At 40.4% G+C, this 22,607-nt stretch overlaps 1 protein-coding gene and 1 long non-coding RNA gene across 4 annotated transcripts in view; one reads left to right on the forward strand and one right to left on the reverse strand.

The window, feature by feature from the left end:
- Nucleotides 1-22,607, forward strand: part of LOC148534314 (uncharacterized) — a 189,152-nt gene that overhangs the window by 39,733 nt on the left and 126,812 nt on the right. The gene's annotated exons all lie outside the window — the stretch shown is intronic.
- The window catches only part of CASS4 (Cas scaffold protein family member 4), a 60,452-nt gene that overhangs the window by 10,042 nt on the left and 27,803 nt on the right, over nt 1-22,607 (reverse strand). Inside the window, exons 3-5 of one of the 2 annotated variants that reach the window (XM_088467113.1) lie at nt 7,491-7,601; nt 4,529-4,678; nt 750-2,093 (exon numbers count right to left, since the gene is read on the reverse strand). In XM_088467113.1, the coding sequence (XP_088323239.1) occupies nt 750-2,093; nt 4,529-4,678; nt 7,491-7,601 (1,605 nt within the window). The remainder of the gene's footprint in view (nt 1-749; nt 2,094-4,528; nt 4,679-7,490; nt 7,602-22,607) is intronic. The other variant, XM_088467114.1, reaches the window with a different exon arrangement.

Here is a 22,607-nt window from a genome sequence, read left to right on the forward strand (position 1 = left end):
AACACCAAATCGTGCCCATGACTGCCGGGGAGCTGCTGGGGAGAGTTCGTGGAGAAATCGGACACGATATCGCATCGTGACCACATCGCATAGTGTGTGGGCACCTTTAGGCAGTTTTTCTCAATCAAATCCTCGGGACTAGAGATGGACATTAAATTTTGATGGTTTAACACCATTGATGTTTGTCTTATACTTGTGTATTTACCATTCAATGGTGGCTTTACGATGGCAGCCTCCATCCAATGATGTCAAAGCAGTGTCCATTCAATGTTAAAATACAGCTACTGTAAATTCACCTGTTAATCACCGATAACAGCTGCGGGTCGCTACTGCACATGTGAAAATATGTTTTTTTGCCAATGCACGAACCATCGCAATGTTTTTTCCATCAGACTCTTTTGATGTGATGGAATGTTCCCATCACATCAAAGGTTTCGATGTTGAAAACCCTATCATTATTTGATGGCAAGCTTCGAATTCCATCCCTACTACAGTGCATGTTTTCCAGGTCTCCTCACAGAATCACGAGTGAAATAATTAGAACCACCTGGGATCTTTAAAAATCTGTCAGTCAATAATGAATAAACCAAGGAGATGTACTGTTACTGTGTCCAAAAGGCCGGAATTTGAAAAGTACTGTCCTAAAGGTCTGATATAGAATTAGCCGTATAAAGATGCAGCCATGCAGCAGTATTAAAGAGGCTGAATAACCTAATCATTCCTGATAGATGTATCACACCTGAACTTACCTGCAGGTAGACATATCCGCTGTCTTCTATGGCTTTCTGTCGCTGGAATTGGTATTTACTATCCTTTCTCTTCTCTCCAGCTTTATTGACACATGATTCTTGGAGGACTTTTGTCTCTTTATGTACTGGGACCTTTGGCTTCAGGGTTACGCTATATTCCTTCACAGGTTTTGGCTTCTTTTCATTTTTTTTATTTTTGAACAGAAGCTTTCCATTTGCAATGATGATAGACACAAAGCGCTTAATGTCATCTGGAATTGTCCTGGCCACCATAACAAACTGATCAAGGTCGTCTGGCGTTGTGTGTGGCTTGTTAATAACTAATGCCTGCAGTGACCAATTGTAGAAATTAATGGCTTCTTGATTATTTGAGAGAGTGTGGAAAGAGTCTGTAAGAGTTTGCAATTGGTTGTTAATCCTCAGTTGAATATTAACATCCGTTAAGTTGGAGGCATGGACCTTGATGTTTTGAGCAAAGTCTGTAAATTGTCCTAATGATGAGATAATGCTGTCAACGGCTCTGTGAATGTCCTCAATGTTTGACTCCATATTTTCCTGTAGTCTCCACTTGCTGCTCACAAAGATCATGAGACTTGCTATGGAACTAGACACCCGTTCTTGGAGCTCAGTAATCTTCTTGATGGCTACTTCTGGTTCTAGAATCACTTGCCTGCTGCTGTCAAATTGAGTGGACAAAGTTAAAGACTCACTAGAAGCAGTTGATGAAGTTGATAAGGTGCTGGTTCGACTTTCTGAGCTGGACACAGAAAAACGATCTTGTTCAAACTTATGGTTAGATGGTTTGGGATTCCTTGGAAGTGGTGGCGGAACATCATAAATCCGCTCATTGCACACTGAACTATTCATTTCAGACTTTGGTGGAGATCCTACAGCTGACCCTCGTGGAATATCATAAACATTTTCCTTGGAATAAGCTTGTTCCAACTTCTGTTTTGCTAGTGGTAATGAACCTTTTCGTAAGTTTCCATTTTGATGCAAGGGTGATATATCACGAGATACTGGGACATCATAAAGACTTTGACTGGTTAGTGATGATTTATTTTGCAGTGGCGGGACATCATATATTTGACTTGCTGCACAACTACTCTCTTCTTTGGTTTGTACTGGCCCATACCATGTTGGCGGCACATCATACACCATTTGTCTATCTATAGAAATCTTTCCAGAGTTCATACTTAAATTGTTTCTCTCAGGTGACAACGGGACATCATAGATCCAATCTGACTTTCGAGGGTTTGGTAGAGTGTTGAAATTAGCAACCGCAGGTGGACAGTCACTTCTGTTCTTCTGAACCAAAGTACCAGTAGGGGGGATATCATAAACCTGTAATGGACGAAAGAAACCATAACTATATGCATTGCAACACATTACACATTTCAACTACAACTTAAGTGTTTCCTAATTTTTGCTTTTTCAGAGTCTAGTCAAATGTGGATGGTATATTTGTATAATGATTGGAAGTGTATTTGTTTTTTGTTTTGGGGGGGGTTGGTGTGTGTTTTAATATTGTCTGTCGTGGGCGTGGTGTATTAATGTTTTGTGTCGGGGTGTGATCATATTATCTGTGTAATATATGGGTCACTGATGGTCCTGTCATTATGTGGCTGTCACTGCAGTCCTATCTGCATTATATGGTGGCCACTGCAATGCTTTTGGTCACTGTGACGCTCTCTGCATTATATGGTGATCACTGTGAGGCTCTCTGCATTATATGGTGATCACTGTGAGGCTCTCTGCTATATATAGAATTAAATTAAATATCAACTATAGTAGCGCAGTTAAAATGAACCTAGCAGCCTCACATGTACATAAGGAAGTAACACCAACTCCCTAAATGTAAAGAAGAATAAAAACGGTTCTGTACAGTGAATGACTCATAAGGATTTATTCCTCCTATTCTTGTATGTATATACCACAATACATGACATAAGTACTTATGGTAATAAGCAGATTTATTCCACTTTAAAAACCACATAAATGTTAACATATAGAACATGCATCAATAATGAATAAAAACATACATACATACACTGTATAAATGAATCAAGAACTTGATAAAACAATACAGCACATGTCACCATAAAGTAGATATAGATCTCGCCATTAAAAGCTGCTGTAGTAAGCAGTGAGGTCCCGGGTCAAACAGGACCTCTGATATTCCCAGCAGCATAAACCTGAACATGGTCTAATTTTATCCGACTGCGGTAGTGCTGAGCTGTTTGGCCCGGGACCTCGCTACTTACTAAAAGCTAGCCCACCTTTTAATTGTGAGATCTATATGAACTTTATGGTGACATGTGCGGCATTGTTTTATTGACTAATTTATATACGTTGTATGTTTTTTTTATTCATTATTGATGCATGTTCTATGTCTACATTTATGTGGTTTTTAAAGTGGAATAAATCTGCTTAGTTATTTACTATAATTACTTATATCCAGTTTGTGGCATATACAAACAAGGACAGGAGGAATACATCATTATGAGTCTTAGCACCAATCACTGTACAGAACCTGTTTCTTCTCTGCATTATATAGCAGTCACTGTGATGTTCTCTCTATAATATGTGGGTCACTGATGGTCTTTGTATTATATGGTGGACACTGTTATTCTCTCTGTATTAAATAGCAGTCACTGAGATGCTCTCTGTATTATATGGTGGTCACTGTGACACTTTCTGTATTTTATGGCAGTCACTTCAACGTTGCCTGCATTATACGGTGGTCCCTGCAATACTCTGTATAATATGGTGGTCATTGCAACGCTTTCTGTCACATCCACTCAATCGCTAGCTACGCCTCTTCAGCTTTGCTCTGCCTCCCTTCAGTATGCCCCTTCAACTGCATTCCCAATCTGACATTGGACAAGATGCTTGTCCAGGAACCTTTTTTTTGTGTTTCGCCTGAAACCCTTCTTTCTAGCAGTACGCTATCTATTATCCAGCTGAGCTCCCTAATATGAGAGAGGATATGGATCACCTCTATATGTGCAGATGATAGATACATCCCAGTGATATACTAGAGTGGGGAAGGTAGAGGGAGTTTTAGATTACTTTTTTTCTGTCTGTAGTATATTGTGAAAAAAAATTTTTCAATGAGAATTTATGGTTCTATGTATCTATAAATAAACATATAAATATGCATACAAACCTAGGGGGCAATTCAATTTGCAGTAGATGTGAGCTTGTTCACTTTGCCAATACTTATGGTAGTCCAAACATTGCTAATTTTACTGCACACCCCTATGTGGGTGGGAAGTAAAATAAGAGGGGTTGTGATATGCCATGTTCCAACAGCATCATTCTGAATTGGATTGTCCCCCTACCTCACTGGTTCCCAAACTGGGTGCTGTGGCACCCTGGGGTGCCTCAGGGCACTTGCAGGGGTGCCTCGGGGCTGGTGGTCTATTATTAAATTATTTATGATCAGTGCGATAGGCAAAACCAGTGCTTGTGGCTGCCAATCAAAAAATGTGTACAAACAGAAAGAAAACCCTGTCCACCACCATATAACTGAACCTTAGGATATTACAGATAAGCACAATTTACTTACTTTAATATTTTTTTCTGAATAAGAAATTTTTGGCCTACGGGTGGTGTGAAAGCAATGCTGATACTCTAGGGCGCCATCATTCAAGAAAGTTTGGGAAACACTGCCCTGCCTAGTGATGGATGGTCCTACATAAAGTCCCATATAAAATTAAGAAAGTAGAATTGTTTTGTAGAATTGTACAGAATAATTTTGGTGGTTATATACTTACATTTGAAGCTTTGGGTCCCTTAAGGTCGATCCTTTCCGAGCTGTCTGGGCTGGATGGGATGTCATAGATCTGCTGTTGCTGGATCTGATCATTTGATGAGATAGGTGGAGAACGCCCATTGACTGGAGATGGAGTTGGAGTTGTACCTCGCTTAAAGAAAATATACAAATATAACTTTTTTAAAAATCAGTTCAGATGCTTACAGGACTAATAAACAATATATACATTTTAAGCAACAAGGTAGTCGCAATGGAAATATGGAAACTTCTACCATCTCTAAAGAAAAAAAGTGCTGCCACAATATCCAACAAGACTATTTTATTGTAAACATGCCTTGGACTCTGAAGAATATTACTATCCATTACATGACTTTATTTAAGTAGAGCTAAACTAAATATGTTGGATCTATGAATGTTATTTTATGTAGACCATTTTCCTACATTGGTATAACAGGGGCCTCACATTCTCAGTATGTGGCGTCCCGCATGCTTCCATTCCCCACCTCACTTCATGACACTGTTTCTGTAAAATACAATCCTGTGCTCACTTAAATAGTCATGCGGTATGCGTTCAGCATCCAGGTGGTCTGGATGCCGGCACTTACCTTACTGGCGCCAGAGTTCCGACGCCGGTCAGAATCCCGGCGCAGGCATCCCGACTGCCGGGATACTGAAGGTAAGTAGCAGGGTGGGGAGGAGGTTTAGAGGTTAGACGGTAGGGGGAGGGTTAGGATGCGGGGAGGGGGAGGTTAGGTTTAGGCACTAGGGGGGGAGGTTAGGTCCAGGCAAGAAGGAGGGAAGGTTAGGGTAGCGAGAGGGGGAGGGTTAGCTTACCGACCACCAAGTGTTGGTAGGTTAACCATGTTGGGATTCTGGCCACCTGGATCCCGTCTGACGGTATTACAACCAATTCCAGTCACACAAATGGACAAGTCACTGCTCCCCATAAGACCAGCACACTTCATATACTCAAATACTGTGCTACTGTGAACGTTCTTGATCTCATTGGTTGCTATATCCCACCCACTTCAAAACTTGGGACAACCCAATTTAGCAAGATATGAAGGGAGTAGCTGAAATAGTAAGGATATGCAGTCGCCATGTACGGCAAGGATAATTCTGCAATGATGGTGGTCGCGAGGTGCAGGAGAAATTATGGGAAAGACAGCAATTCGTGGCCATCACTACTAATTAAAAAGCCCCCAAAGATTAAATACAAATAAGGTAATCAGCACCTAGTCAAATCACCTGTATAAAAAGTAATTTTAAGAGGATTATATACATACACTGGAATGGGTATGAAGTCCCAGCGGTTCATATCTCAATGCCGGAAGTCCGAAGGGAGAAGATGCCGATGGGAGTTAAGAGCCCTAACTCTCCCTTAGTGGTGCCTAACCCTAATTCCCCCCGGGGGTGCCTAAACCTAACCCTCCCATGGCTAATGGCTAGAAACCCCCACTTACCTTTGTCGATTTCGTTGTCTGGTTATAAAGATAGGCGTCTGAATTTCCACGCCTATCTTTAGTCCCGGATTGTGATTCTAACTTTGGGATTCCGACTGCCGGCCGCTGGTAAATTAACTACATCCCCATACACTGACTACACTAATTTACACTTTCTGCCTTTGTTAACTGGGAAGGACTGTGTTTTCTATACTGAAAGTAATCATACATTAACAGTAATTACTTATTTCATTCTGGTCCTTACATATAACCATTTAATGAAAGCAGAAAATTAAATATACAACATTTTTATTTATACAAGTCAGTGACCTGGGTTGTAGAATATGGCAGTTTTCAATGATCAACATCTGAATTATACAGTGTAAGTAAACTTTGCGCCTGATTCATAGATGTACGCTGTTAAGATATTTATTCAATTGAGTGCTTATCAGTCGACTGCGCATGCGTCACGGTCGCATTGCGCACATGCCAAAGTACCTTTGCGATGCCGCTAGCTGAGATGATTTCTTAAGTGATTGACAGTCAGGGATTGTTGGGGGGAGATAAAGGGGAGTAGTGGCAAAAAACGCAGGGATGTCAGTTTTTGGGATGTGGCATAGCGTGCATCTGCATTCCCGTACACAGATGGGGGAGATGTACTAAGCTCTGGAAAGTGATATAAACTACCAGCCACTCCGCTCCTAACTGTCATGTCACAGGCTGTGTTTGAAAATTCACAGTTAGGAGCTGATTGGTTGGTAGTTTATCACTCTCAAGTTATCACTTTCCAGAGCTTAGTACATCTGCCCCATAGATAAAGTGGTTCTAATATCTCAGGCGGCTATTCTACATGACCATAGGGCTACTCAGATGGCTGATTATCAAATGATCTGCATATTTGTACGCCCCCTCGCTTGGATCTGCAATGCCACCAGTTGGTGTCTCAATATATTTCCAGACGGCTAAAGCATTAACATACATCTCTGAATCAGGCCCTTTGTGTCTTTTGGTGAATTCCATCCAATGTTTGGCTCTTCTTCTGCCGTATTACAGGTTGAGTCTCCCATATCCAAATATTCCAAAATACAGAATATTCTGGAATACAGATTTTTTTTTAGCATGATTAAGATAGTGAAACCTTTTTGTTTTCTGATGATTCAATGTGCACAAACTTTGTTTAAGGCATGAAATTGTAAAAATATTATATAAAATTACCCTCATGCTGTGTATATGAAATAGAAATTAATTTCATGTATGTAAACAAACTTTGTTTGATGTGCAAAATTATTAAAAATATTGTATAAAATGACCTGCAGGCTGTGTGTATAAGGTGTATATAACACATAAATGCATTATGTGGTTAAATTGGGGTCCCATTCCCATTCCCATTATGGTTTGCAAATATTCCAATATACGGAATATTCCGATATCCAAAATACCCCTGGCCCCAAGCATTTTGGATATGGGAGACTCAATCTGTAATAAAGTTTAGGTTATTATAGATTATTTACTGTGTACTACCTGGGAGATGGCCGATAAATTCAGCTTGGACGGTGGGACATCATACAACTCCGGCTGAGTTACACTGGTAGCGTTTGAGGCACGTGAAGCTCTTGGGAGGGTGAACAAATGCTGCATGTAAGAAAATCAATCAAAAATTATGTAGAGATATTTCTTTTTATCCATTGCAGAATTGTTTTTGTTAAATACAAGTAGATACATCCAAAATGAAGTGACTTTAATATCAACATTTCTGAGCTTGGTTGGTACACTGGCATAGCCTTTCATATTTACTGACCTATTTGCTGGAATGTGGCTATAGTGGTGTCAAACTACAGCTGAGTTACCAGGGTAGTGATTTGGAATGACCCTACATCAAACCAGACATTAGCCCCATTTTGACCCTTTAGGATTCTTGATCCAAGAAAACAGTCAAAAAGTGACCTTATTTAGCATGTCCCTAATCTATTCCAAAACACGTCTATACTGTAGACTATCTATCTATAAATTGTATGGCAGAGCTGACCCTAGCCAAATTAGTGTCCCCCATGGGATCCTGAAAAGGGTTGTGGCCTCATAAAAAGGGTATGGTCTCACTTGCTGTGGCTCTCCCCCCATTGTGCTGCGCTCCCAGCATCCCTTACTCGCTACAGATCACAGCACAGCACCCCTTTCCCAGCACAGATCACATGACAGTACCCCTCTCCCAGCACAGATCACATGACAGCACCCCTTTCCCAGCACAGATCACATGACAGTACCCCTCTCCCAGCACAGATCACAGCACCCATCATCCCTCTCCCAGCACAGCACGCTTCTCCCAGCACAGTACCCTTCACCCCTCTCCCAGTACAGCACCCGCGCTATCCACTAGTCGCAATCTTGTTGCCCCACCCCAACAAACCGACACTGGCTGTTCTGCCACTGCCGGGCCTGATCGGAGCTGTCAGCTGAGCTCTGATCGTGGATACTACACAGCAGCAGTAGCAGCTGCTAGAGTCTCTGCCCAGCCGACAGCAGGTGCTTCGGCCGTGCCTGCCCCAAACCTCCGCCGGCCCTAAGCAGGCTTTGGAGCCCCTAGGCGGGCTTTGGTGACCCTAGGCATTTGCTTAATTTGCCTATGCCTAGGGCCGGCTCTGATGTATGGGATAAAATCTTGGATCCATAAAAATCTCTCTTGCTTACAGACCTAGATATGGATGCACATACAAATGTTGGAAAAGATGCATGACAGAAAAATGTACTTGCGTCAGTATATAGTCAGTGTATAGTCAGACAAATCGTATGACACAAACAGATCGAAAAGATCAGTACTTATCCAAGCATTAGGAATATGGGCCTGATTTAGAGCTGCACACAATGCTGATGTGACCTAGTTGAGTCCTTATTTGCAACTACGCATGCAAAAAAGTTTCTTAAAACCCCTATGGCTCATATGTTGTGTACGCACAAAGGTGCTGCGATTAGGTCAGACGATATCAGAAATATGGTGGAAAAGTGATGGGCATACCTGGGCGATGACTGGGAAGTGGCTATTAGTGCATGCAAAAATGTCCATTCAGTGGGCGTATTATGGAAGCGCTGCAGGCATGTCAATGCTATCGGCTGCGTCCTTACTCCACAGACGCAGGCATAGGAGGAAAAATGGAGCAACTGCACTTGCCATAGGGCTGGTGGAATTTTCGATGTGTGGCCAATAGTGGCTTATAAAGACACACCAATCTGTTTTACAGCATCCTTGCATTCATATGCACAGATGTACACAAGGGAAGGAGTTAGTAGGCCATTTGCAGACCGTTGACCGCCGACTGATGCTGCTGCATTCGCTTTTGCCTGCTACTCTATGCAGAAGTGACATTATCATACTTGTACACACTTCAATAATAAATGTAATAGTGTGCAGAGTTCTGACATCGGCGAGTCCCCTGCGAGACTGCCCAATGTTTAGTAAGGCTTTTGACATGGTCCCACATCGCAAAACAAAATGATAAACTAGAAAGCTTGGGATTGGATTCTATGACTGTTAAATGGATAAGATCTTGGTTACAGGATAGGAAACAGAGAGTTGTAGTAAATGGAGTGTATTCACAGGAGGGAAAGGTTACCAGTGGAGTACCCCATGGATCTGTACTTGGGCCAGTGCTTTTTAATATCTATGTTGGTGATATTGCAAATGGTATTGAAGGGAAACTATGCCTTTTTGCAGATGACAGGATCTGGGCAGACTAGAGGAATGGGCAAGAACATGGCAACTACAGTTTAATGTCAAAATGCTAAATCATGCACTTGTGTCTCAATAACCCAAAGGCTAAATATAGCATCAAGGACACTATATTGCAAAATACAGATAATAAAAAGTATTTAGGAGTCACAATTTCAGATTACTTGAAGGCAGGCAAGCAATGCACCAGAGCATTGAGGAAGGCAAGTCAGATGCTTGGTTGCATAGGGAGAGGAGTCAGTAGCAGGAAAAAAGAAGTAATAATGCCCCTGTATAGATCATTGGTACGACCTCATCTAGAATACTGTGTTCAGTTCTGGAGGCCATATCTCCAGAAGGATATAAATACATTAGAGACGGTACAAAGAAGGGCAACTAAAATGGTGCATGGCCTACAGCACAGAACTTACCCAGAAAGACTAATGGCTCTTAATATGTACAGCCATGGCGCCAAAAGTTTTGAGAATGACACAAGTATTGGTTTTCACAAAATTCTGCTGCTTCAGTTTTTATGATGGCACTTTGCATATACTCCAAATTGTCATGAAGGGTGATCAGATGAATTGCAATTAATTTCATGGCAATGAACTTAGGGCCTGATTCAGAGACGGACGCTCTGAAAGAGTGCTCGCTCTGAATCAGGGCTTTTTTTTTTGGTGCGGCCTCTTGGCCGCTCGCATAGCTATGGGTGACCACCCACAGCTATAGCGAGCGGCCAGGATAATGGTCGCAATGGTAAAGACCATCGCGACCATCGGGCTTGCGACGAGACCCTTGCGGTAGGGTCTCGTTGCCGCACGCCCCAGAGAGCTTCCAGCTCTAATAGAGCCGGAAGCTCTCCCACTGGTGATGTCAGTGGGGCCACCAACAAATTGCAGGTGTTCGCTTGGGAACGCCTTAGTTTGTGAAGCCACTCCCCCGCCACACCTACAAAACAGGGCGAGCTGTCGATCAACATCGACAGCCGCCCCTTTTGTAGTGAGCCACAGAGCAAGTGTTTTTTGCGCTCGCTCCGGGGCTCACGTGCGCACTGGCACACCATCGACCCGCTTGCGAGCACTATGCACTTGCGAGCAGGTCTGAATCAGGCCCTTAATCCCAAAATCAACATTTATACTGCATTTCAGTCCTGCCACAAAAAGACCTGCTGACATCATGTCGGTGATTCTCTCGTTAACACAGGTGAGAGTGTTGAGGAGAAGGCTGGAGATAACTCTGTCATGCTGATTGAGTTAGAATAACAGACTATAAGCTTAAAAAGGAGGGTGGAGCTTGAAATCATTGTTCTTCCTCTGTTAACCATGGTTACCTGCTTCGCAGGCAAGGATATTGCTGCTAGTAAGATTGCACCTAAATCAACCAGTTATCAGATCATCAAGAGCTTCAAATAGAGAGGTTCAATAATTGTAAAGAAGGCTTCAGGGCGCCCAAAAACACCAGGACCATCTCCTAAAGTTGATTTCAGCTGCAGGATCAGGGCTCCACCAGTGCAGAGCTTGCTCAGGAATGGCAACAGGCAGATGAGTGCATCTTCACGCACAGTGAGGCAAATACTTTTGGAGGATAGCCTGGTGTCAAGAAGGGCAGCAAAGAAGCCACTTCTGTCCAGGAAAAACATCAGGGACAGATTGATATTCTGCAAAAGGTACAGGGATTGGACTGCTGAGGACTGGAGTAAAGTTATTTTATCTAAAGAATCCCCTTTCAGATTGTTTGGGGCATGTGGAAAATGCTTGTCCGGAGAAGGAAAGGTGAGCGCTACCATCAGTCCTGTGTCATGCCAACAGTAATGCATCCTGAGACCATTCTTGTGTGGGGTTGCTTCCCAGCTAAGGGAGTGGGCTCACTCACAATTTTGCCTAAGAACATGAATAATGAATGGTACCAAAACATCCTCCAAGAGCAACTTCTCCCACCCATCCAGGAACAGTTTGGTGATGAACAATGCCTTTTCAAGCATGATTGAGCACATTGCCATAAGGCAAAAGTGATAACTAAGTGGCTCGGGGAACAAAACATCAAAAGTTTGGGTCCATGGCCAGGAAACTCCCCAAACCTTAATCCCATTTAGAACTTGTGGTCAATCCTTAAGAGGTGGGTGGACAAACAAAAACCCACAAATTCTGACAAACTCCAAGAATTGATTAGGCAAGAATGGGCGGCCATCAGTCAGTATGTGGTCCAGAAGTAGATTGACAGCATGCCAGGGCGCATTGCAGAGGTCTTGAAAAACAAGTGTCAACACTGCAAATATTGACTCTGCATAAACTTAATGTAATTGTCAATAAAAGCCTTTGGGCTCTATTTACTACAATCCGCATATTGAATGCAGATTGTAGTGTGATATTAAAGACTGAATTTGCATTGCGAATTCAGGCAATATCACAGGGATTTACTACAAATCCCTTGCAGGGACAGAGCTTGCAATAAAGCTCTGTCCCTGCGAATCCCCTTCGGAGCCTTATCACGGTATTTTCGCAAAAAATACCGTGACTAAGTGCCCACGTATGCGCCGACCGGCCACCGTTGCTACCCCCCCCGGCGCTAAGCCCCACCCCCCACGAGCGCGGACCCCCGCGACCCCCCTCTCCCTTAATAACACTTACCTGCATGATCTGGGCCTCCGGTGATGTTCTCCATGCCTCCGGTCAGGTGATCTCCCATACTGCACTGGGACCCGATCACCTGATGACCGGGCAGCAGTGCACTATGGGAGACCAGATGACCGGAGGGGAGTCATCACCGGAGGCCCCATCACTGGTCCCTGGAGTCAGGTAAGTACATTTTTTTTCTGCAGTAAATCAGCTTGCGGTCTGTTTAGACCACACAGCTGATTACTGGGGCCGGCTTCGGGCTCTGCTCTCCCTGTTAGAGCGGAGCAGGAGTCCAGTAACCGGGGGAGACCTTGGATAACGCCACCTCCAGGTGGCGTTATTATTACAGGGCTTTCCCCGATATTTTTTCACATTTTATTTTTAGTAACTCTGGTCGGATCACATTTCCCATTACAGTTATGGGAAATGCGATCTGCTTTACTAAAAATAAGTGATACTTAGGGGTTGGAGTAGAATTTTATGAAATCTCACTCCAATTGCCCTGTAATAACTATAGGTGATACTAAAATAATGTGAAAAGGGTGTGAAAACACCCTTTTTCACTTTATTTTAGTCAAAATAATGTTAATAAATAGAGACCTTAGACACTTCTGAAATGCTTGTAATTTTACTTCAGTATAACATAGTAACATCTTACAAAAAGGTCTAAAAACACTGAAGCAGCAAACTTTAAAACCAATACTTGTGTCATTCTCAAAACTTTTGGTCATGGCTGTATAGTTTGGAGCAGAGAAGGGAAATGGGAGACATGATAGAAACTTTCAAATACATCAAGGGTTTTAACAAGGCACAGGAGGGAAGCATTCTTCAAAGGGAGAGATGTACTAGAACACTAGGACATGCACTGAAACTGGAGGGAGGTAGGCTCAGAGGAAATTTGAGGAAAAATTACTACAGAAAGGGTAATGGATAAGTGGAATAGCCTCCCATCAGAGATTGTTGAAGCTAAGACAGTGGAACAAAAAGCTTGGGATAAGTATAAGAATATCCTTAAGAGAGACCTAAGGAGCAAATAGAGTGGAAGTTGCCAAAAGCATAAATGAAAAGGGGCAGACTAGATGGGCCAAGTGGTTCTTATCTGCCGTCAAATTCTCTCAATTATCTGTTATGTTTCTATGTTTTAAAGTAGCAGTTAATTAACCTAGTTTTGCCTGTTAAATAACTGCTACTTTAAAATAACGGGCAGTCTCGCAGGGGACTCGCCAATGTTAGAATTCCGCACACTATTACATTTACCACCATGTTTTAATAGATTTGTATGTTGGGTACAAATTTCATAATGCAGAGACACAAAACAGAAAAAAAAAAAATTAATTAACTACCACAGCTCCACATCCATTGTATAACCTTTCACAAAATTAAATAGGGATCTTATTTCCTGCTAATTAATTGAATTGTTTTAACAATCCCTGGACCACCTCTTCATAAGAAATAAAGAGTCGAGGGACCTTTTTTGTATGCACGCATAGTAGAGAAATGCATTTCTTATGCAAGATAAAGTGTCCTCGACTCTACATGAGTCTCATTGTATTTGATGCTCTATACCAATATTTATGGAATGCATCCCACAAATTGACTAAAAATGAGTGACATTACTGCTTGTGACTAAGTAACGTTTCTAAGGTTTTGTATAAAAGTGAAAACGTTGTTCAATTTTTTTTTTTTGTGCCGTAACTTCTAATTTTGTATAACTGTAACCAGTTTTATGGATAAGCACATGGGTTTGCTGCAAACCTCCAGAGGAGTCCAGAATTTGGTAAAGCTCTCCCAGCCTCCTGATAGAATTGGCCCATGATCTTCTGGTGCCTTCCACACTCAACTAAAGTGGGCAGTCGGTAGGCTGGATGATGCAATTCACATTGATTCACACCATACTAGCCCCACCCCCAAACCCTGCTGTAAAATGCAGAGAATACTGACTTTGAGCAGTGAGGGATGGGACCACAATTATGATAATCTGAAGCCACACACCCGTCCATCGTCAAGTATGATTTGTGGTCTAAAGGTACACTAGAAGTCGCACTGGCCATGTGTCAGTACATTAACGTAGTTGCTCGCAATGGGATGGGTACGGGATGCCCCCCCCATGTGCCTAAACCTAACCCTCCCTCCATGTAGCCTAAACCTAACCTCCCCCCCACCACAGCCTAAACCTAACCCACCCCATAGTGCCTAACCCCAACCACTAACCCTCCCCCTAACCCCAGTACTTACCTTCGGCATCCCGGCAGTCGGGATGCCTGCACCAGTATTCTGATAAGTGTCAGGATTCCGGCGGCAGCCTTCTGAATGCGGGAATCCCAGTCATCGCGATTATGACCGCATCCCACAAGCAACTATTATTTATATGCAATGTGATTGACAGGGAGCATTTGGGGTTGGTAAAGGGAGGCGGTGTCAAAGAACACAGGCATGTTGCGACCTTTTCATGATACTGTACGCAAGAAATATGGCTCCGGTGGCTCAGTTCTTATGGCCATTCTGCAGGACCATAGGCAATTTTATGATCTGCGACCGATGCTGTGTCTTTGTACGCAGATGTTTGTCTTTGCAAAGTTGCCTATAGGCGTCTCAACATTTACATAATTTCACACAGCAGCTGTGCACACATATGCAGCAGCCAAGGTGGCATTAGCATACATATAGGTCAAAATTTGGATAGGTCTCAAAGGCGCAAAACAAACTCAAGCTGCCACATTTAGTATTAAAGAGAAACACCTAATCCTCTAATATATACATATGACAAAAAAAATAATTGAGGCTGTTTGTTACATACAGATGAAATCGAAAAAAGGATGAGAGGAATACGGTCCTTATCGTTTGGTTGTTCGTAGATCAGAATTCCTTATGTTCCCCAACGTGACACCATTGTGTCACCTGTAATTATACATGTAAGGGAGATATTATCTCATATGGAGGTGGACTTTCTATATATGCTCTATTCTGTATACCAGGAGGTTACACTGAATGGTGATATATAATCTTACTATCCCAACTATACCAATACTTTTTTTGTTTCTCTAATTTTTTTCCTCATGGTATCACATTGGAGAACATAAGGAATTCTGATTTACGAACAACCAAACGATAAGGACCGTATTCCTCGTATCCTTTTTTCGATTTCATCTGTATGTAAGAAATAGACTCGGCGCGATGGTTTAGTGTGTGTATAATTATATATATGTTTTTTTTTGCCATTAATATACATCTCTATATCAGGCCCTAAGATTGCAGTGTTTGCCCAATGAGATGGGAGAGGTTGGGTGTTTCTTGCAGAGTTTTGTTCGTAAATTGAAAAAACAGATTTCAGGGTTTTTGTGGGAAGGAAGTTTATTTAAATGAGAGGAGATTGTGGATATAACTCCTAGTGTAGGTGATCCCTGCTTTGCAGTAGGGAGTACTGCCTCCTTGTACCTGCAAAACAATGTATTTACAGTACCTCAAGAGTGTTGGAGATTTGGGGCCAAATTCAATAGGGTGAGAGTTTAGAAAATGTGAGAGTTTAGCAGTAAGCTCTCACTCTTTTTAAACTCAGCCAATGTAATAGTGTCTGAGAACATGCAAACTCGCATATTTTTAGGCTAAAAAAAAACCTCTCACGATTTAAACTCTCATCTAGTTTTTTTCCCATTTTTAAGATAAAACTCAACCAATGTGAGAGATTACTGCTAAACTCTCACATTTTCTAAATTCTCACCCTATTACATTTGGCCCCTGGTCTGATTCTATATTTTTAATTTATCGTGCACTTTTGAAAAAAAGTACATTTCTAAGCCCACATTAACAAACGTAGTATTTTTTTTTTTTTAAACTCATACTTCAGATAGTCCCATTATCCTTTCAGTCCCATGGTTAACGAAAGACATAAATGAGATTAAACTGAGCAGTATTTAGGAGAAAAAACTAAACTTTTAAGTTAATGAAGGCGGCAGTCCTAAAGTGCACCAGATGGACAAGCAGCGCACATGAGGACAAAATGCAGATATACCCTATAATTTTTTTTAAGATTATAAATGACCTTCATTTTGTCCTAATCAATTTCTCACATATATTTTTTCTGCTCACAAAATGGCTGCTGCCATTGTGCTTAAGCTGCAGGGGCTTCTAAAAGTACTTCATTCCGTGTTTTTTTTTTTATTTTTTTTATTTCTCAGTTGAGTAGATTAATCTGGGAATCCCATCCCTAGGCTGTATCCACTACAAATTCACAAAATAAGTAAAGCAGCCAGATTCTGCTTACTGTGCTAGGATACAGATGAGGATTAATGACCATCTCTGCACAAAATAAAAAAAATTCTATAAATAAAACATTTTTGCTGACTGCCCAAAAAAGTGATGGTAGGCTCTCCATGCAGTAAATATGTAGTGGAGTGATCAGCACACTGTTTCTGGCTCACGCAGGGATATTGCCCAGCTGCTGGCAACAGCTGAATATGTTGACAGCTTAAACATTTGTGTTGTACAGTATCCCAGAGGGTGAGTTAAAGGAGGACCACTTAGAACTTTTGTATTTACAGTACATGTGCATTTTTGTTGAAATTACTCTGTAACTGTGTGTTTTCATAGCACTACATTTGATTTGTAGGAAAAATAATGTGTATAGTGTATGGTAAGTAAGACAAAGATACTCACTGACACTCTGGTAGAAGCTTAATTTGTTTGGGTTTCAATCCAACAGCAGATCAATTTAGAAAAAAAAATTATATATGTATGTTTTTTCATTTTTTTTTTTTTTCTAACATGATTTACTGTTGGATTGAAACACAGATCCACTAAGCTTAAATACCCTCTGTAATGCGAGCCATATGTCTACAGCCCTGTTTCTCTGTTCTGCCGATCCAATCAGTGATCCATCGGCGGATTGGGGAAAAACAGCATTTAAAATTCCCAGACTCTCCTATCCTGATAAATTTTTGGTTGGGATCACTGAAGCTAGGAACATATTGGATATCCCAAATTCCCCGACCAAGCAGAACTTAAAATTGGGGCAGTCCATTGTAGATGTATGGACCCTATTACTTGGTCCTACTAAACATGAAGTCTAGAAATGTTCATGATAGACTGGCCAGTAGGGGCACTCTTCTATTTTACTTTGAATAATACATTTGGTTCTATTTTTGTTAATAAATGCAAATATGCTGAATTTATTATGCCTGTACCATGCATTAACATGGATTTTTGTATGCTCATTTTTTTATTTGCGGTATAACTACAACCGTTAGCATGCCTTGTTTGTCGTAAGCTGCTTATCACTAAGATTTACAAAAAAAAATACGTTATCAAGGCAATTTAACAAAAATCTTGCAGAGGTAACTGAACAATACTGGCCTGGTACAGTAAGGGTCAACTTACATCTTTGGTGAGCCAGTCTTTGTATATGTGTGCATGTGTGAGCTACATTGTTTGATCAATTGAAAGCCCACCTTTAAGTTTCACTAGTTTTTCATTAGATTACTAATAAAAAAATTAAATCGTTTTGGTTTTTTTTACAGTTTAATAAATTGAATTTATTTAAAAAAAAAAACATGTTCAAAAAAGTTTTTTTTTTATTGAATTTAGAAAAGTTTTTTATTTTCAGAATTAAGCATTTTTTTTTTATAATTTTCTGTTGAGATTGCTAGATAGGCTTTCCCATTCACATCATACTGCTGACAGTGTTAATGTCCGCAATCACCATTTTTACATATTGGGCAATGTGATTATGAGTCATATCACCGGCAAAGCACCCATTTCACAGGCTATTTGGCTATTTGCAGTCATGTTGCTAAATATGCCCCTACCTTCCAGGGAGCCTCACACCCCTTTCGTCCCCCACTCTCTACAGAGTATCCCATGTGGGAGTATTCCGAAATACAGAATTTTTTGGGCATAACTGAAATAATGTGACTTTGATTTTTGATTGGTCTATGTACACAACTCTGTTTAAGCCAAGGCACTAAATTATTCAAAATATTGTATAAAATTACCTTCAGGCTCTGTGTATAAGGCGTATATGAAACATAAATGAATTAATTTCTGTACACAAACTTTGTTTGAGCCACAAAATTATTGAAAATATTGTATAAAATGACCTGCAGGCTGTGTGTATAAGGTGTATATAGAACATAAATGCTTTCTGCGTTTTTATTTGGGTCCCATTCCCAATCTATTTCCTTATGGTATTCAAATATTCCAAAATACGGAATATTCCGATATCCAAAATACCCGTCGTCCTAAGCATTTTGGATATGGGAGATTCAACCTGTATTAACTTTCAGGAAATTACTTAATACCCACTTATTGACTGTAGCAGTCAGCCACTGAACCATCACAATCATGGTCACCATGTACCCCAAGTTCCTAAGGAAATTACACAGTTTTGCTATTGGAAATCAATTTGATTTAATTATATGCATAACATTTTCCTGGTGGACCTAGATTAACAACATTAGCAAAACAGATTGATTTTGTTTTCATGGCATTTGGCACAGAAACAGGAGGCTTTCCTCATTGCTGGGAGACAAAATTGCAGCATGCTATTTTGGTTATAGACAATGTGTTTCTTTACAGCTGTTGTGGACCTACAAATCTTAGCAAGAATGCCAACCCGACACAGAATAAACTGATTTATTCCAGGCAAAAGGCATGCCTACCTTAAGGGGTATATTTACTAAAGGTCGATTTTTAAATCGATTTTTATCCATTTAAAAACGATGAAAATCGGTCAACATCGATGTGTTTCTGAAGCTAAATCACACATTTTACTAATACTTTAAAAAAAAAAAAAAAAAAAAGAAAGTCTGTTAGTATATGTGTGATTTAGCCCCAGAAATACAAAATTGATGATTCATTTTCATTGATTTTAAATTGATCAAAATTTATTAAAATTGACCTTTAGTAAATATACCCCAAAGTAGTGTAACGGTGTGAGTGCCCTACAGAATTATTAAAGGGATTTTCTATTTTTAGATTACTTTAATGCAGTTTTTTGCTGAAAGAATTCATTTAATATAGCTTCCTTCTGTGCTTCTTATCTATACATTTATACCAGACAGAGTTGTTTTATTACAGTTTAGAAATTGGTATATCTCGGTGTGCTATCCAATGCAGCCTATACACCACAAACTCTATATCTAAAACAGTTCACCAAAAGTATCATTGAGTATAATGGTGCATCGGAAAATATAAATAAAATAGTACTTCCCTGTTTTACCTGATTTCTTATTTTCACAAGATGGATTTCAGGGTAACATAAAAAAAAGAATCAAACACAACAGCCAATTGTGTAATACTGTTTACATATGTTGTACAGTTTCAATACATGTCATTCGACTATAATCTACTCCTAAAAGGCTGAAGATTAATGGGTTTGCCCCCCACACATATATCAGTCACAGCTTTGTGCTGCTTCTAGGCATATAATGATATCAATCTTGCGGTATACACCAACACCTCAAAGTGGAATAGTTATTGGGGTTGCCCCCCACACAAGGCACTCACAGCTGAACGCTCGTCAGACACAGACTCCAAAGGAGGAGGTGTTTGAGGTGTTGGTGTATACCGTGGGATTGATATCATTATATGCCTAGAACCAGCACACAGCTGTGAGTGATATATGTGGGGAAGGCAACCCCATTAATCTTAACCCTTTTAGGAGTAGATTATAGTCGCATGACATGTATTTTGTATTGAACACTTTACAATATAATATGTAAACAGTATTACACAATTGGCTGTTGTGATTTTTTTCTTCTTTCTTTTGTGTTACCCTGAAATATGAATCCATCTTGTGAAAATAAGAAATCCGGATAAAATAGGGGAGTACTATTTTTATTTATATTTTCTGAAGCGCCATTACATTAAATGATACATTTGGAGAGTTGTTTTATTGTTATGCTGGGGCATGGCACAAAGCTGATCTCAAAATACAGTCATATTCAATACAATACAATAAGAAAAACATAATTGTGGTATTTCAGGACAATCATAATAAACATGAAGTTATAAAGATAAAGCAATTTATGTAATAAAGATCTAGGAGGACAAGTACCAGTCAATAAATCAATGCCTCCTCCCCTTCACTAATATTAACCTAGTCGCTTAGTCTTATTAATCTAGTCACCTGGGGGTAAATTCAGATGTTGCCCATAGCAACCAATCAGATTCTAGCTATTCTCTTCTAGAAGGTGCTAGTTAAATGTTAAGTAGAATCTGATTGGTTGCTATGGAAAACATCTCTTCTAAAACTCACTTCTAAAAACTCTCACTTTAGTAAATTTATCCCCTAGTCCAGAGGTTCCCAAAGTCCGCCATTACCATTACAGTCCACGTTTTAGGGATAGCCATGCTTGAGCACAGGTGACGTAATTAGTACCTCAATCTATTTGATTTAACCATCTGGACTCAAGCTTGGATATCCCTAAAATATGGACTGTAATGGCGGACTTTGGGAACCTCTGCCCTAGTCTTATTAATCTAGTGACAAAGGGGAATTCAATATGAAACGTAAACTTCGCTGTCGAAGTTTACCCTTCATATCGGAGATTTTACCTGCGTTAAAGTATCGGGCGCGCGCCCGCTTATCCCCGTATTCAATATGAAATTAACGAAAACGGGAGCCTGCGAAGTTGGATTTGCGTAAAGTTACGAATTTCTCCTTAAAAAAATTGTAGGACCCCCCTAAAGTTGTAAAAACATGGGGGATCACTATGGGTACCCCCGTTTTAGCCTTTAAACGAAAGTCGGGGATTTAAATAGCCGCAGCAGGTGTTTTTTCCCGACATTGAAGAAGTGATGCAGAAGAGCACTTAGGTTATTTTTTTCGTTTTTTTAAGTGGTCCCATCAAATTTGGGGTACATGAAAATGGGTACTAGCATATTTTTAAGTCCCTAAAGTAAGTTTTTAAAAATTCTGCAATTGTGCACCTGCCGCTATAAATCTATTCTAGAAAACACCTGCCGCATACATGCAGAATAGCCCTGAACCTATTTCCCTATTGTTAAACAATTTTTTCCCTTTTTTTTTTTTGCACCCCAATTTTTAAATACATTTTTTGGGGTGTCCCTATTTTTTTTGAAAACTTTTTTTGACACAGTTCTTTTTTAAATGTCATTCCCAGGGGTGCAGGCTATTTTTTTTAAGCCTGCACCCCTAAACCCCAATTCTGCACTTTTTTTCGACACCTATTCAATGGTGAAAAGTTATCCCCATTTTTTATGAAAGACTTTTCGAACCTGCGAAAAGTCTTTGAAATTGAATACGGTGTAAAACTAAAACCTGCGATTATGACGTCATAAGTGCGATATTAACGCAAAAACGATGTTTTCGCTCCCATATTGAATACCCCTATTAGTTGTATTAATCTAGTCACCAGGTCAAAACAAAATTGACACCATTTAACAAGATATCTTCTCAGGTCAGCCATCACCCACTCAACCCATCATCCCCTGGACTCCCCAATCAATTCTTCCTCCCATAATGATGACATTTTACTGCACTCATTATAGCTAAAATATGCCGTTATCTTTCAAGTAGCCTCAAGCCCTTCTCAGGTATTCTAATCTCCAGATATAGTCATATATTACCTCCCAATTCCACTGCCTCACTACCATTGTATACTTGCCTCTAGATCGCCTCTTCAAGCTGTCTTCCTAATACAAAGAAGCCATCCCTTGACCCAGGCTTTCTCTCGAAATACCCATTTCTCTCTTCCTCCTTGCCGCAAAACTCCTTGAAAGACATGTACAACCCCCATCTAGCTTTCTTTTATCTCATTCTTTACAATCCACTGAGACGCCCCTCACAAAAGTGATAAACAGTCTAATTCAGCAATGTCTAAGGGTCACTTCTCTACCTCTTGTGGATCTCTCTGCTGGTTTTGACACCATTGATCACCCTCTACTGTAATCCCTTTACTCCACTGGCCCTAGTGTCCTTTCCCGGTTCAATGTATACCTCCTAACCATTCCTGTATCTGGCACAATCTCTAATCCACTACAATTCATCTGGGTTTACACAATGTTCTGTTCTCAGTTCTTCTTTTTCCTCAGTTTACATCTATTCCCTTGATGAAACATCTTTATGTTGATGAAACCTAAATTTACATCTTATTCACTGACTCTTTCTCTGTTATCTTGTATAAGCAACTGTTTCTATACTATCTCCATATAGATGTCCCAACACTTCCTAAAGCTCAACATGTCCATAACGGGATGTAGTCGGCATCCTGCCACTTACTTCTGTCACCTCCACCATCAAAATATTATAAGACTTTACCTGTTTGTTAAACAAGATGCAACCAAATTTCTTATTCTCTCGTCTTC

This window comes from Taudactylus pleione, unplaced genomic scaffold (genome assembly GCF_031769625.1).
Source record: "Taudactylus pleione unplaced genomic scaffold, aTauple2 ptg000069l, whole genome shotgun sequence".
NCBI classification, from domain to species: Eukaryota; Metazoa; Chordata; class Amphibia; order Anura; family Myobatrachidae; genus Taudactylus; species Taudactylus pleione.